This window comes from Hyla sarda, chromosome 1, assembly GCF_029499605.1.
Source record: "Hyla sarda isolate aHylSar1 chromosome 1, aHylSar1.hap1, whole genome shotgun sequence".
Lineage (NCBI taxonomy): Eukaryota > Metazoa > Chordata > Amphibia > Anura > Hylidae > Hyla > Hyla sarda.
In genome coordinates, this window is record NC_079189.1 from 275,976,135 (window position 1) to 275,990,309 (window position 14,175).

General features: G+C 45.3%; 1 protein-coding gene across 17 annotated transcripts in view; it reads right to left on the reverse strand.

Annotated features, from left to right (window-relative positions):
* Positions 1–14,175, reverse strand: part of UNC13A (unc-13 homolog A) — a 701,496-nt gene that overhangs the window by 99,525 nt on the left and 587,796 nt on the right. For all 17 annotated transcript variants that reach the window (XM_056572580.1, XM_056572660.1, XM_056572589.1 and 14 more), the window contains one exon: positions 12,397–12,520. In XM_056572580.1, coding sequence (XP_056428555.1) covers positions 12,397–12,520 — 124 coding nt within the window. The remainder of the gene's footprint in view (positions 1–12,396; positions 12,521–14,175) is intronic.

Below are 14,175 nucleotides of genomic sequence, written 5' to 3' on the forward strand. Positions count from 1 at the left end.
CCCCCTCCCATAGACTTGCATTGAGGGGACGGGGCGTGACGTCACATGGGTGCGGAGTCGTGACATCACGGACTTCCGCTCCGACCCTCCAGCGCTTCCGGAGCAGAAACAGGTGGGTGCCGCATGCTATATTGCGGGGGTCCCACGTGGCGGGACCCCCGCGATCAGACATCTTATCCCCTTTGGATAGGGGATAAGATGTCTAGGGGTGGAGTACCCTTTTAAAGATCCGTTGGAAAAGAGCGCCAAAGATTCCCGCCAAGGCCAACGTCCCGCCCCAGGGCGTGGAAACAATGTTGTTGTGTCCAGCCCCAAGTGGAACTTGAAAGGTCCGCCCCCTGTTGCAAGGGGGGTGGATGAAGAGGATGCACGGATGTGCCACTTCCGGTCCCAGGCCCCGCTGATGACGTCCTACCGGCTGGCGGCCATCTTGGTGGAGACCAGTATAAATGGCAAGGCCGAGTTTTACCTATTCAGTCCACAGGAAGTGCGGGAGAAGAGCAGCAAGATGGCGGAGGTCCAGCGAACCACATTTACCGGGAGTCCCAAGATGGAACCGTAGCCTGCCCCCGAGAAGTCTAAAGCTTGAAGATTCCTGGGAGAAGCTGTGCCACGAGTACCGGTGACAGCGCCCGGCTCCAGAGGTTCCGGTCAAGGACCCGCTGCTGCGCAGACTCTGACGATACTTCTATCAAGAAAGTCTCTGCTAGTGGGGGTCCCCTCTATTCACCCTTTAGTGCCCAGAAGTGCCCCGAAAGACTTGCACCCTAGGGAGAAAGCACTAGAAGGGGGGTCCCACCTAGTTCAGCTCAGGCCGCTGCAGCCCTACGCTAGGCCTCTTAAAGGGCCAGTAGCCCACAAGTCATTAAGAGCCCCAGCCATAAAAAGAAAACGGTGGGCCAAGATTAAAGTACGGTGGATGGCTACAACCTCTGTCTCAGTTGTGCCGCATCTTTACAAAGTTACACCGTCCAAAGCAAAAAGAATGTCCATGCCTCTCTTCAACAAGTCTGTTGGGTCCGCCGCAGGATGGTGGAGGCTCTGACCCGAGAGGTGCAAACAAGGGACCTAAAGGAGCTGGTTCACAAGCTGATTCCAGGCAGCATTGGCAAAAATATTGTGAGGGCCTGCCACAACATATGCCCCATACAGACTGTATACATCAAAAGAATAAAAGTGATCACACAAGTCCCCGGGGGCGCTTGTAAGGGGCCAACTATGGCCCCACTCCACCTGTCTACGTCAAGGAGACCCCATGGTCTCCTCCCTCCAAGTGGTAAAGGTCGTAATCAAAGAGTAGCATCCTGATCTCTCAGCGATGGATCTGCAGTATCAAAGTGAACTTCCTGAAATGCATCCCAAGCATCAAAGTCCTTCAAGACGTCATTCCTGTACAGATGTGCACAGGCCTACTCCTAGGAGCGAGGAGGTTTGGCCTGACCACCGGGCACCAACTTATGTACCCAGGCCTACTCCAGCTGTCAAGGAGGTGTGGCCTAACCAACGGGTACCGATGACAGTGCCCAGGCCCCCTCCAGTTGTCAAGGAGGTTTGGCCTGAAGAGCAGGCACCAACAAGTAATCCCTCTGTGGCGCAAGCCGCAGCAGTGCAAGTGGTGGTTACAGTCAATTCCACCATCACTAATTCCAGTCTGTCCCACGTGTCCTGGGACACCCACATTGACCCCATCAACTATATTTCAGTCACATAAAGTAGCTGTATCACTCACACTACACTAGTCTACTAACAGTAACATGTTTAATGTATCTAATGTCATATATCATCCTGTTCATGCACAGGAAGCTTTCCTGGCCAGTAAGTATTCCTGAAACTAATCTAAAGCACATAAACAGAAAAGGTAACATGAATGTCAAATGTTTTATACCAAGGGACCCCAGTAGCCAAGGCATTGGGCAGAAAGGCTCCAGCAACCCAATCCGCAACTATAAGTCTACAGTCATAAGTCTAGTCGTGTATTCGTGTATACAAAGTCACGTATCTAATGTCTAGTCATTTACAGCAATATTATGTCTAGTAACTGATGTCTAGTTGTGTGCAGTATCACATGCAAAGTATGTCACATGCATAGTCTAAAATGTCATGTCATATCAGTAAACAGTTATGCAAGTCAGTAAATGCATAGTCGAGAGTATCAGTTGTGTATAGTGTATTATATGCATAGTCCAGTTATAAAAGTGCTTAGGAAAGGTCCTTACAGTTCAATATATATATGTACAGGTTATAAAGATAGAAAAGGAAAGAGAAAAAAAAAATCCTATGCATAGAAAAGGAAAGAGAAAAAAGAAAATCCTATCCAAAATATCCTGTTCACAAATTCTGTTCGTAATATCATTCATAAAATCCTGTTTGCAATCCTGTCCTAACCAACAATCCTGTTCAACTACAAAAGAGCGTATGGACTGTTATACCAAGACTCTTATCTTGTTTGTTATTTCATCAGCCTGAAATTGACATTTGTGCATAAAATGCCTCAGGACTTCTTATGGCCCCACGGCCACTTCGTGATCAAAAAGTCACATATTTGCAAAGGTTGTAGAAATAAAAACGACAGATCATGGAGTGAAAATATGATATAAGAAAAAGGTAAGAAGAGTCAGAATAGGACAATTTTAAACATACTTATTTTGTTTAAAAAAATATTCTCTATATAGAGACCATTAAAGAAAGTAAATAATGAAAAAAAAATAGAGATAGAGTCCTCAACAGACCTTAAATTTGTCCTGTTGGATCTACCATTTTATTTCCTTATCTCTTTAAAGGGGTATAAGATGTTAGATTGCAGGGTTTCCGCTGTCACGACTCCTCCCATACACGTGAATGGAGAGGGCATGGCAGCCGGCATTGCCAGTCATGGGGCACGGAGCAGAGTTTGCTCTGTGCGCCAAAAGACAGGGGTCCTGCAGCGGAGATCGTGGTGGTTCCTAGCGGCAGGACCCCCCGCGATTTAACATCTTATAAGATAAGATGATAACAACGGAGTACCCCTTTAAGGATTCAACAGAGTGATTTTTGACCAATAGCATCCTTTGGTGCACATAGAGAAACTAGTACAAGAATCTTCTTGCATCTTCTTTTCCTGCTAATATTTTAAATAATATATTGGCTATGTGAATATTGGATTATATGGACAGCTAAATCCAGTTCAAGACTAGAGAGTGAGCACTAGAGACAGAAAGGGTAAGAATAAGTATTGAAAAGAGGAAAAAGTAGTTTGGTAGCAGAAAAAGTCATCCAGAAAAAGGTTGAGGTGCATAATAATAAGAAAATTGTCAGTCACAAATCCAAAACTGCACATGGCTGAACTTTAAAGGGGTCTACCCACCTCCCGTTTTTATGGCTGTCCTGTCCCGCACCTGCTCGTACTTGCTACATTGAAAATTCAGGTCAGCAGTGCACTGTTGATGTCAGCAGTGTTGGCCAGAACATGCGTGCTCTCTGCGCGGCTATGAAAACTACTTATAGCCACTTTGGACCAAAGAATGCACCCTGCACAAGATCTGGCTATTTAATTCCAGGGGATCATAAAAAAGAAGAATTAGCACTGTTGTGACAATCCATTTATCCCCCCATTGCCACACTACATAACCCTACTGCTGTCCCTTCTATGGAAGAGAGAGAATGATGTCACCAGTATATCAACCACTTTTAGAGTGAAGTAGTGGCCTGTAACCTAGGCAACAATCTGTAGATGAGAAAAGGCATAACAGGAGTAGTGTTGCTCGCGAATATTCGCAATTCGAATTTTAATTGCGAATATTGCAAATATAGCACTATTTATTCCCAATTACGAAAAGTTGTCCAGTTGCCCATAGCAACCAATCGGATCGCTTCTTTCATTTTGCAGAGGCCTTGTGAAAAATTAAAGAAGTGATATGATTGGTTACTATGGGCAACTCAGCAGCTTTTCCAGGAAAGTAAGGTTTAACTGCAACACTGTAACACTCTTTCCCACCGCAGGACTTGAACGGTCTCCCATCCACTGTACTGCTGAGACCCTCCTGCTTATCGTACAGTTTTACATACCGTGAGATCCCCATAGACCACAATGGGCCTATTGGTTTCAATGGGCAAAAAATCACAATGTTAATGCACTAGCCCATTAGTTCCCTATATCATTAAAGGAAGGGATCAATAGTAGCGAATATTCGCTTATGTGCATCGATTTTCGCATATGCGCATACATTATTTTAACGTATTTCGCGAATATATGACGAAAATTCGTCCATATATTCGCGAAATATCGCAAATTCGAATATGGCCTATGCCGCTCATTACTAAACAGGAGGAGGCAAGTTTGATAAATGAAGATATTTGCAAAAAATATTCCTCTTGACATGCCCTACAAGTTAAGCTACCTTTTTTCAGATGGTAAAAACGTAAAAGGTAAAAGAAAACAACAACATGCCAAGCTGCGGAAGAAACACATATTTTTTCAGGAAACAGACTGTATATGATCTTCTGAAGCTTAAAGAGTACCTGTCACCAAACTAAACTTTTAATACATTGTTCCTTATGTAATTATAAGACACTTTGCTATTTAATAATTCAGTTCTTAAAATATAACTTTTATATGTTTTTAATGTGATTGAAAAAACGTCCACTAGGTTGGCTCTGTTCTGTTCTCTGTGCAAGTCAAACAGTTTGGTCTCCTACTAGCCTGGCAGGAGACCAAACTCAGGAAGTATGTGCGGGACATGGCGAGGCACATCTCTCACTGGCTTCAGTGAGGTTATGCCTTCTGGGGATCGTCCACTTCTTCCTGCTGGGAGCTCACACAATGTGAGCAAGGGGAAAGGTATGATACAGAACTCTTTAAAGCTCAGAAATTTTTTTTAAGGGCAGGAGGGGTGTTAGGAGTAGTTAGGGAACAGAGGCGGCTCTAGACTTTTTGAGGCCTTAGGCAAAAATAATAAGAAGAAAAATAATGACAAATTTTTTTTTTCCGAGGTTGGCGAGCAAAAATAAAGGATAAAATGGTATAAAGAAAAAAAAAATGCAATGCACTATATCTATTTATCAGTGGGTAGGTAGTTTAAAGTGCTTCTTTATACAGAAACTCACCAATGACGTCTTCTCTAATTTGCTTCTTTGCCATCTCTTCTCCATTTGGTCCGGGCCATCGTGACAATTTCTTCCACACACAATTCTTCACCGTTAAACTTGCAAAACAAACCTATTAGGCTCCGCACTTTTTTTTTCCAAGGGTGACAGAGGGGGTGTAGAAGAGTGTACATGGGTGACAGAGGGGTGGACATGGGTGACAGAGGGGTGATCATGGATGAAAGAGGGGTGTAGAGGAGTGTACATGGGTGACAGAGGGGTGTAGAGGAGTGTACATGGGTGACAGAGGGGTGTAGAGGAGTGTACATGGGTGACAGAGGGGTGTAGAGGAGTGTACAGAGGGGTGTAGAGGAGTGGACATGGGTGACAGAGGGGTGTAGAGGAGTGTACATGGATGAAAGAGGGGTGTAGAGGAGTGGACATGGGTGACAGAGGGGTGTAGAGGAGTGGACATGGGTGACAGAGGGGTGTGGAGGAGTGTACATGGGTGGCAGAAGGGTGTACATGGGTGACAGAGGGGTGTAGAGGAGTGTATATAGGTGACAGAGGGGGTGTAGAAGAGTGTACATGGGTGGCAGAGGGGTGTAGAGGAGTGTATATGGGTGGCAGAGGGGTGTAGAGGAGTGTACATGGGTGGCAGAGGGGTGTAGAGGAGTGTACATGGGTGACAGTGGGGTGTAGAGGAGTGTACATGGGTGGCAGAGGGGTGTAGAGGAGTGTACATGGGTGGCAGAGGGGTGTAGAGGAGTGTACATAGGTGACAGAGGAGTGTAGAGGAGTGTACATAGGTGACAGAGGGGTGTAGAGGAGTGTACAGAGGGGTGTAGAGGAGTGGACATAGGTGACAGAGGGGTGTAGAGGAGTGTACATAGGTGACAGAGGGGTGTAGAGGAGTGTACATGGGTGGCAGAGGGGTGTAGAGGAGTGTACATGGGTGGCAGAGGGGTGTAGAGGAGTGTACATGGGTGGCAGAGGGGTGTAGAGGAGTGTATATGGGTGGCAGAGGGGTGTAGAGGAGTGTACATGGGTGGCAGAGGGGTGTAGAGGAGTGTACATGGGTGACAGTGGGGTGTAGAGGAGTGTACATGGGTGGCAGAGGGGTGTAGAGGAGTGTACATGGGTGGCAGAGGGGTGTAGAGGAGTGTACATAGGTGACAGAGGAGTGTAGAGGAGTGTACATAGGTGACAGAGGGGTGTAGAGGAGTGTACAGAGGGGTGTAGAGGAGTGGACATAGGTGACAGAGGGGTGTAGAGGAGTGTACATAGGTGACAGAGGGGTGTAGAGGAGTGTACATGGGTGACAGATGGGTGTAGAGGAGTGTACATGGGTGACAGATGGGTGTAGAGGAGTGTACATGGGTGGCAGAGGGGTGTAGAGGAGTGTACATGGGTGACAGAGGGGGTGTAGAAGAGTGTACATGGATGACAGAGGGGTGTACAGAGGGTTGTAGAGGAGTGTGACAGGGATGACAGGGGGGAGGACATGGGTGACAGGGATGACAGGGGGGAGGACATGGGTGACAGGGGGGAGGACATGGGTGACAGGGATGACAGGGGGGAGGACATGGGTGACAGGGATGACAGGGGGGTGGACATGGGTGACAGGGGGTGGACATGGGTGACAGGGGGTGGATATGGGTGACAGGAGGGAGGACATGGGTGACAGGGGGGAGGACATGGGTGACAGGGGGGAGGACATGGGTGACAGGGCTGACAGGGGGGAGGACATGGGTGACAGGAGGGTGAACATGGGTGACAGGGGAGTGGACAGGGGTGACAGGGGGGTGAACATGGGTGACAGGAGGGTGAACAGGGGTGACAGGGATGACAGGAGGGTGAACGGGGGGAGGACATGGGTGACAGGGATGACAGGAGGGTGAACATGGGTGACAGATGAGTGGACAGGGGTGACAAGGGGGGTGGACAGGGGTGACAGGGGGTGAACAGGGGTGACAGGGGGTGAACAGGGGTGACAGGGGGGTGGACATGGGTGACAGGGGGAAGACATGGGTGACAGGGGGAAGACATGGGTGACAGGGGGGTGGACAGGGGTGACAGGGGGTTGGACATGGGTGACAGGAGGGTGAACATGGGTGACAGGGGGGTAGACATATGGGTGACAGATGGGTTGGACATATGGGTGACAGGGGGGTGGATATATGGGTGACAGGGGGGTGGACATGGGTGACAGGGGGGTGGACATATTATTATAACATTATTACGGACAGTGTACAAACCTGACATACTAACTGGCCATAGTGTGGGATGAGTATGGACTGGATCGGTGCTTCCGAACCAGGGTGCCTCCAGCTGTTGCAAAACTACAACTCCGAGCATGCCTGGACAGACTTAGGCTGTTCTGGCATGCTGGGAGTTGTAGTTTTGCAACAGCTGGAGGCACCCTGGTTGGGAAACACTGGAATGGATACTTATATCATTGATTATATTGCTATATTTACATCCAGAGCTGCACTTAAAGGGCCCCTGATCCTCGATGAGCCAGCAGGGCTCCAAGGGGTTTCCCAACACCACAAAATGAATGGCCATGGGTGACAGGGGGGGGGGGGTAGACATGGGTGACAGGGGGGTGGGGGGTGGTAGACATGGGTGACAGGGGGGTGGGGGGTGGTAGACATGGGTGACGGGGGGTGGGGGGTGGTAGACATGGGTGACAGGGGGTGGGGGGGTAGACATGGGTGACAGGGGCGTGGGGGTGGTAGACATGGGTGACAGGGGGGGTAGACATGGGTGACAGGGGGGGTAGACATGGGTGACATGGGGGTGGGGGGTGGTAGACATGGGTGATAGGGGGGTTGGGGGGTAGACATGGGTGACAGGGGGGTGGCAGACATGGATGACGGGGGGGTGGGGGGATTAGACATGGGTGATGTGAGGGGGTGGTAGACATGGGTGACAGGGGGGAGGGGGGGGGTAGACATGGGTGACACTGACAGGGGGGGTAGGATATGGGTGACGGATGGACAGGGATGTAGAGAAGGCGGACATGGATGACGGGGGGGGGTGGACATGTGTGACGGGGGGGGGGGGGGGCAGAGGGTCGACCTGGGTGACAGTGGGGCAGTTTGGACAGGGTTGAGAAGGGGTAACGGAGGGGCAGAAAACGTATGCTACCTTAAGCAAGCCGGCCCGCGCAGCTTGCAGTTCCACGGCAGTCCGGCGCAGTTCGATCCGACGTCGGGCACCATTTTCGGCTCACTGCAAGGGGGAGGGCGGGGTTTGGACGCGGGGACGCAGGGGGACGCTGTGTGCGCAGTGCACACACAGGCTTCCTTTCCCCCCCGCCTGCAGGCCTGGGCGCGACATTTGAAAATTTATTTATTTTTTTAAATCTCGCCAAAATAACTGCTCTAACTATATGATTTAGGCGACCGCGAGGCCCCTTTTAGCGCGAGGCCTTAGGCGGCCGCCTAAATCGCCTAATTAGAGAGCCGCCTCTGTTAGGGAATATAATCGGAGTTAGTTTTAAAAATATGGTTTGATGACAGGTATTCTTTAAATGTTATTCTTCTCTTAAGGGCCAAGCTCATTTTGGCCTTAAAGGAGTATTCCAGGAAAAAACTTTTTTCTATATATATATATATATATATATATATATATATATATATCAACTGGCTCCAGAAAGTTAAACAGATTTGTAAATTACTTCTATTAAAAAATCGTAATCCTTTCAGAAGTTATGAGCTTCTGAAGTTAAGGTTGTTCTTTTCTGTCTAAGTCCTCTCTGAGGACACTTGTCTTGGGAACTGCCCAGTTTAGAAGTAAATCCCCATAGCAAACCTCTTCTAAACTGGGCGTTTCCTGAGACAGGTGTCATCAGAGAGCACTTAGACAGAAAAGAACAACCTTAACTTCAGAAGCTCATAAGTACTGAAAGGATTAAGATTTTTTAATAGAAGGAATTTACAAATCTGTTTAACTTTCTGGAGCCAGTTGATATATATAAAAAAGTTTTTTCCTGCAATACCCCTTTAATGACAATTTCATCTATGCACATAAATTTTCCCTCTTCCCCTCTTTTTGTAAAAACGACACCTTATCTTTATTCTGTAGGTCCATACAGTTACAAGGATACCCAATTTATATAGGATTAATTTTATTTTACTATTTTAAAAAATGTAAACTACATGTACCAAAATTAGTATGCTGAAAATTGTCATCTTCTGGCCCCTATAACTTAATTTTTTCATGCACGCCGCACCCCGTTTGTAATCAGTCATGCCCCTCAATGCAAGCCTACGGGAGGGGGACTGATTACAAACGGAGTGCCGCGTGCATGATCCCGGGGGTCCCCAGCGGCGGGACTCCCGCAATCAGGCATCTTATCCCCTATCCTTTGGATAGTGGAAAAGATGTGTAAGCACCGGAGAACCCCTTTAAGAGTGCTCATTTTTTGCACTCTGGTCTATAGTTTTTATCGGTACCAGTTTTGATGGGACTTTTTGATCACTTTTTATAATTTTTTTATGGTATATGAAGTGACCAAAAATGCGCAATTTTTTTTACGTGTACACCATCAACCTTGCAATTTAATTAACATTATATTTTAATAGTTCTGACATTTACGCACGTGGCGATGTTTATGTTTTTTTATTGCATTATTTTATTTCCAAAATGGGAAAAAGGGGGGTGATTCAAACTTTTATTAGGGAAGGGGTTAATTCACTTCTATTAAAGGAGATATCTCATGGATATATCTCCTGTATGGAGCTCCCCTGGAGTGGCACGTCACGACCCCTGCCTGAAGCAGGGGCCGCCATGCCCCCTCCAGATACCTCTATGGGAGAGGCGTTGGGCTATCTTTGGTTCTCCCATAGAGATGTATGGAGGAGGCATGGCGGCCCCCGCTTTGGGTGGGGGTCATGATGCGCTACTCCAAGGGAGAGCCGGGGCTCCATAAAGGAGATCGCGGGGGCCCCCCAGAGCCGGGGCTCCATACAGGAGATCGCAGGGGGCCCCAGCGTGATTGCATACACTGTTAAGTGCTGAGCTTTGGCTCAGCATTGATCAGTGATATCAGACGGCAAGGAGGCAGGTAATGCCCTCCTGCCATCCACCTAGCTGATCCGGATTCGCAATTTCACCACCGATGTCCTGATCATCTCCGCTGAGGTACTGGAAACGTTAGATTCCACATTTAGATGCTGCAATCAACTTTGATTGCGGCATCTAAAGGGTTAATGTCAGCATTGGCCCGATCAGCGATGTCCAACATTAACCATGGGTTCTGGCTGCTGATAGCAACAAGGACCCACCGGGTATGAAGAATGCTCAGCACGCGAGCACACTTCAAACTATGGTAACGGGACCAGGACCCAAGGGCGTACCTGTATGCCCTTCATCCTTAAGAAGTTAAAGGGTAAATCAGACAAACAAGACCAGTGGTGAAGTGTCACCGGCAACCAACGGAGCGTACCTCACAAGTGTAGCCAGCGCTCCATTTATTCTCTATAGGGAAGATTTATCAAAACCTGTGCACAGGAAAAGTTAACCTGTTGCCCATAGCAACCAATCAGATTGCTTCTTTCATCTTTAAATGGGCCTCTTACAAATAAAAGAAGCAATCTGATTGGTTGCTATGGGCAACTGGTCAACTTTTCCTCTGCACAGGTTTTGATCAATCTCCTACTGTTCATTCTGGAGGACATTTCATTTTCCTACTTGACCAGTTAGCTAGTTTGGATTATAGAATGACCCGCAATACTACTGCAATCAAATGTTTGCAAGCATCTAAAGCTTTTTTACATGACATACAAGCTATGTAGAGTTAGTCTGTGATAAAACTAGACATTTTAGGTTGCCATTTTTAGAATAATTTCAGAGAAAAGGCAATAAATGGATTACTTTATTCACAAATACCTATTGGCTCCACTGTCCCTGATCTGTCTCCTTAAACAAAAGTAAGTTTTGTAATAAAGTCTGGTTATTAAATGTAGTTGGTAATATATTTGATAATTTTTGCATAGGAGATTCTAAATAGAATAAAATAAAAGCATTACCAGAGCCTTTATGTCCAGTTTAGAGATGAGCAAACTTACAGTAAATTTGATTCGTCACGTACTTCTCGGCTCGGCAGTTGATGACTTTTCCTGCATAAATTAGTTCAGCTTTCAGGTGCTCCTGTGGGCTCGAAAAGGTGGATACAGTCCTAGGAGACTCTTTCCTAGGACTGTATCCACCTATTCCAGCCCACCCGAGAACTGGAAAGCTGAACTAATTTATGTAGGAAAAGTCAGCAACCGAGCTGAGAAGTTCGTGACGAATCGAATTTACTGTAAGTTCGCTCATCTCTAGTCCAGTTCAAATGGAATTATGCCCTGCCTTTTTGCTATGTACAAACCAATCATGTTTAGTACCTATATGACAGTAATGATCAGTAATATGACTTATTTTCATAATGATTTTTTATTATATTATATATATATATATATTTATATATATTATTTTTATATATATATATATATATATATATATATATATATATTGTAATAAAATAATAATTTAATAATTCAAAATGATGCCTGTCTGTGTAAATAATCAAGTGTCTTACCTGTGGGCTGACCTAGGAAGGAGGAGGATTACATTTCAATTTAGAGTGTATAAAATAATAGTCTGTTTACATGATATAAGTTGAGGACCACTGACACTTTTTGCACAATTTCTGCCTATGTGGAGTTGTAGCATAGCACATACCCCTTATAGTCTCAATATACGTGGAGCAGTGAGTGGTATTCCATGATGGGGCCATTATTATAACAGACATTATCTATTGGTTTATGTGGATCTATTCTAGCTCAGATTTCGGAAATAACATTGCCAACATGCATGATTATCATGCATTTGATATTCACCACCTGAACTACAAAAAAAAAAACTATACGGCATATTAAATCGGTCCTAACTTCAAAATGGTAATACACACGTTTCAATGGTTGTGATGATTAGGTTCATTCAATTTCATCATAAATTTAACAAATGTATGTAGTTCCTTTTCATTTCATTTAATGAAAGTTCATCTTAATATGATTTTAGAAGGTAAACTTATACCATTAAACCAATGTGATTAAGGAAATAGAACTGGAAACTGTGGCAATGCTTAACAATTTATAAAACGGTTGTGCAATACTGAATGAGTTCTTGAGAGAATTAATTGCATGAAATAAAAAAATGCATAACTGTTGTCTGCCCACTCACAAATACGTATAACGGCACGAGACATGCCTTAACTCACCAGGTGCTTTGCTCTAGTTTTAGGATTGTAGCAATTGAATTAGAATCTGAATTATATAGACTTACCGTTTGGTCTGTCAGTGGTGGTAGTACAATAATTTTTTCCATAGTGTTCATTACAAGTTTCCACAGCTCCTTCAAAACACGTTTCAAAACAGTCTTCTCACAAATTTTAGCAAAAAGAGTCAGACTAAAGAGAAAATGCAGACACAGAACAATATATTTAAATATTTGAAGTCAAACTGTGAAGGTGCTAGACAGGTTATTATTATTATTATTACAACTTATTAAAACATGCACTCTTTGGGGGAGATTTATCAAATCCTGTGCAGAGGAAAAGTTGACCAGTTGCTCATGGCAACCAATCAGATGGCTTCTTTCATTTTTGAAACCTCTGAGAAATGAATGAAGCGTTCTGCTTGGTTGCTATGGGGAACTGGTCAACTTTTCCTCAGCACAGGTCTTGATAAATCTCTCCCTTTGTCCTCAGAATTTTTAATATAAACTATTGATTAATAGTGTTTTTAAAAGGGTAATACCATCTGAACATTTATGGCATATAATAAGGGTGGCCAAACTTGCTTAATATAAGAACCACATTAGATAAAAATTAAGTAATACATGTAAGTACACTTACATACACTTAAAAAATGAGAGAGGCCTGTCATTTTAATCATATATATACCTCAACTATGAGAGACATAATGGGGGGAAAGAATACAGGAAATTACGTTGTAGGATTTCTAAAGATCTAATTGGTAAATTCCTCGGTAAAATAAGTATTTGGTCACCTACAAACAAGCAAGATTTCTGGCTCTCACAGAACTGTAACTTCTTCTTTAAGAGTCTCCTCTGTCCTCCACTCGTTACCTGTATTAATGGAACCTGTTTGAACTTGTTATCAGTATAAAAGACACCTGTCCACAACCTCAAACAGTCACACTCCACACTCCGCTATGACCAAGACCAAAGAGCTGTCGAAGGACACCAGAAACAAAATTGTAGACCTGCACCAGGCTGGGAAGACTTAATCTGCAATAGGTAAGCAGCTTGGTGTGAAGAAATCAACTGTGGGAGCAATTATTAGAAAATGGAAGACCACTGATAATCTCCCTCGATCTGGGGCTCCATGCAAGATTTCACCCCCGTGGTGTCAAAATGATCACAAGAACGGTGAGCAAAAATCCCAGAACCACACGGGGGGACCTAATGAATGACCTACAGAGAGCTGGGACAAAGGTATCAAAGTAACCATCAGTAACACAATACGCCGACAGGGACTAAAATCATGCAGTGCCAGACGTGTCCCCCTGCTTAAGCCAGTACATTTCCGGGCCAGTATGAAGTTTGCTAGAGAGCATTTGGATGATCCAGAAGAGGACTGGGAGAATGTCATATGGTCAGATGAAACCAAAGTAGAACTTTTTGGTAAAAACTCAACTTATTGTGTTTGGAGGAGAAAGAATGCTGAGTTGCATCCAAAGAACACCATAAGTGTGGGGGTGGAAATATGCTTTAGGGCTGTTTTTCAGCAAAGAGACCAGGACGACTGATCCACGTAAAGAAAAGAATGAATGGGGCCATGTATCATGAGATTTTGAGTGAAAACCTCCTTCCATCAGCAAGGGCATTGAAGATGAAACGTGGCTGGGTCTTTCAGCATGACAATGATCCCAAACACAGCCCGGGCAACGAAGGAGTGGCTTCGTAAGAAGCATTTCAAGGTCATGGAGTGGCCTAGCCAGTCTCCAGATCTCAACCCCATAGAAAACCTTTGGAGGGAGTTGAAAGTCTGTGTTGCCCAGCGACAGCCCCAAAACATCACTGCTCTAGATCTGCATGGAG